Source organism: Penaeus vannamei, chromosome 31 (assembly GCF_042767895.1).
Source record: "Penaeus vannamei isolate JL-2024 chromosome 31, ASM4276789v1, whole genome shotgun sequence".
NCBI lineage: Eukaryota > Metazoa > Arthropoda > Malacostraca > Decapoda > Penaeidae > Penaeus > Penaeus vannamei.
This window is the reverse complement of record NC_091579.1, coordinates 11,177,256-11,179,755: the sequence shown is the minus strand read 5'-3', so window position 1 is coordinate 11,179,755 and position 2,500 is coordinate 11,177,256. Positions and strand designations below refer to the sequence as shown.

Genomic DNA, 2,500 nt, shown 5'->3' with positions numbered 1-2,500 from the left:
TACTATATCTATTCTATTCTTTCAGCCTCCTCTATCGTCCTTGGACATAGGCCTTCCCGACTTTTTCCACGTCGTTCTGTCTCGTCTTCCGGTAACAATGCTTTGAAACTCACTGACACACACACACACACACACACACACACACACACACACACACACACACACACACACACACACACACCCACACACACACACACACACACACACAAACACACACACACACACACATATATATATATATATATATATATATATATATATATATATATATATATACAAATACTCACACAACACAAACAATACCCTTTTTGACAAAAAAATCCATTATTTTCTGCCAGCCAAACGGACAGACAAACCAAAAAAAAAATCATTTAAAACTCATCCCGTTCCTTACTACAACAAACATACAAACAACCCCCTCAAAACGAACAACTTCCCTCACCCCCATCAAACCAAAACAAAAAAAGAACAACAAAATCATATGAAACAACCCATACTCCCTCTAACCCGAACGACACACCTGTTAAAAGTCCCCCCAAGGCAGAGATCGCGAGCGTGGTGACAATGGCCAGCACCTGATAGAGCGCTTGGATCAGAGGCGCGCGTCCTTCCCCGGCCTCGACCACCAAGTACTGAATGATCTCGTGGAGGGCTTGACTGCCTGCCGGGGGGGACATGGCGGGGAAGATCTCGTACAGGCTGTGGGGAGGAAAGGGGGAGAGGGATGGGGGAGATAAAAAGTGATAATATTGATTGATGATCGATGACGAATAAAATGATCGATGGCCATGGTAAAAATAAGGGTAAGAGGGATGATAATGATAAAAGTAAGAAGGATGATAAAAAAATGATAAACAGGATAAATGTAGGGGTGATAGGAATTATGATGATCTCGTACAGGCTGTGGGGAGGAGAGGGGGAGAGGGATGGTAGAGATAAAGAGTGATAATGATGATCAGGAAAGGTGGTCGATGGTGATGGTAAAAATAAGGGTAAGAGGGATTATAAAAAAATGTTGATAAAGAGGATAAATGTAGGGGTGATAGGAATGATGATTATCTCGTACAGGCTGTGGGGAGGAGAGGGGGAGAGGGATGGTGGAGATAAAGAGTGATAATAATGATCAGGAAAAATGGTCGATGGCGATGGTAAAAATAAGGATAAGAGGGATGATAATGATAAAGGTAATTAAGATGATAACAAAAATTTTTGATAATTGTGAAAAATTTAAGGGTGATAGAAATGATGATCTCGTACGGGCTGTTGGGAGGAAAAGGGGAGAGGGATGGTAGAGATAAAGAGTGATAATGATGATCAGGAAAGATAAGGGTAAGAGGGATGATAATGATAAAGGTAACAGGGATAAGAAGAAGTGTTAATAATGAGGATAAATGTAGGGATGATAGAAATGATGATCTCTTACAGGATGTAGGAGGAAAGGGGAGAGGGATCGTGAGTATAAGATGATCGTGACGGCAAGGAAAAATGGTGATAATGATGATAGAGATAAAGGTGATATGGACGATGAAAACAAGGATGAGAGGGATGACCATGATAAAGATGAGAGAGATAGGGATAAAAGTGTCAGTGATGATAAGGAAAAAATGATAGTGATAATAAAAATCAGGTTAAGAGGGAGAATAGAATTAAGGGTGAGAAGGATCATAATTATCACGTAAAAGGCTGTCGGAGGAAGGAAGGAGGAGAGGGATGATAGAGATAAAGAGGATATGAAGGATAAAAATAAGTGAGAAGTGGATGATAAAAAAATGATGGTGAGGGTCATAGGAAGTGTAAAGAAAAGGGTGATAGGATTTATAAGGTAAAGTGTGATTTGGAAGAGAAAGGTGATGAAAATAGTGATGATTAAGATAAGCATCACTATTGCTATCATTGTTAACATTATCTGTGTATTTTTTTCTATTACTTTTGTTATTATCATCATAATTATCGTTATCATCAGAATGGTGACAGTGATGTTAGAGATATTAATAATATAATGATAGTGATGATTGATATATCATTATTATTATCATTATTATTATTATGATGATGATGGTAATGATTATCATTATGATCATTATTATTATTATTATTATTATTATTATTATTATTATTATTATTATTATTATTATTAATATTATTATTATTATTATCATAACAATTGATAATAATAATATCAAAGATAATAATAATGATGATGATAGTAATAGTAACAATGATAATGACAATGATAATGGAAATAACAATAATGATAATATCATGGGTGAGATGCTAATAATAACAACATAGATAAAAAGCAATTAATAGCGACAAAGCTAACGCATTTAAAATCACCAAAATCCACACCATAAAACGAAATATGACCTACCGAGACACTCCATGACCTCTGACCTACCTGAACCCATATTGACCCGTGTCAGAGGCGAGGGCGGCCAGCAAAGCCCCTGTCAAGCCGCCCATCACTCCGGCCAGCCCATGACTCACGCCCACACTCGCT

General features: G+C 37.4%; 1 protein-coding gene across 1 annotated transcript in view; it reads right to left on the bottom strand.

Annotated features, from left to right (window-relative positions):
• LOC138867705 (ammonium transporter Rh type B-like) overlaps positions 1–2,500 on the bottom strand; it is a gene marked incomplete at its 5' end in the record, with an annotated part of 6,285 nt that extends 3,785 nt beyond the window's left edge. Inside the window, 2 exon segments of the mRNA XM_070144274.1 lie at positions 521–699; positions 2,399–2,500. Of these exon segments, the coding sequence (XP_070000375.1) occupies positions 521–699; positions 2,399–2,500 (281 nt within the window).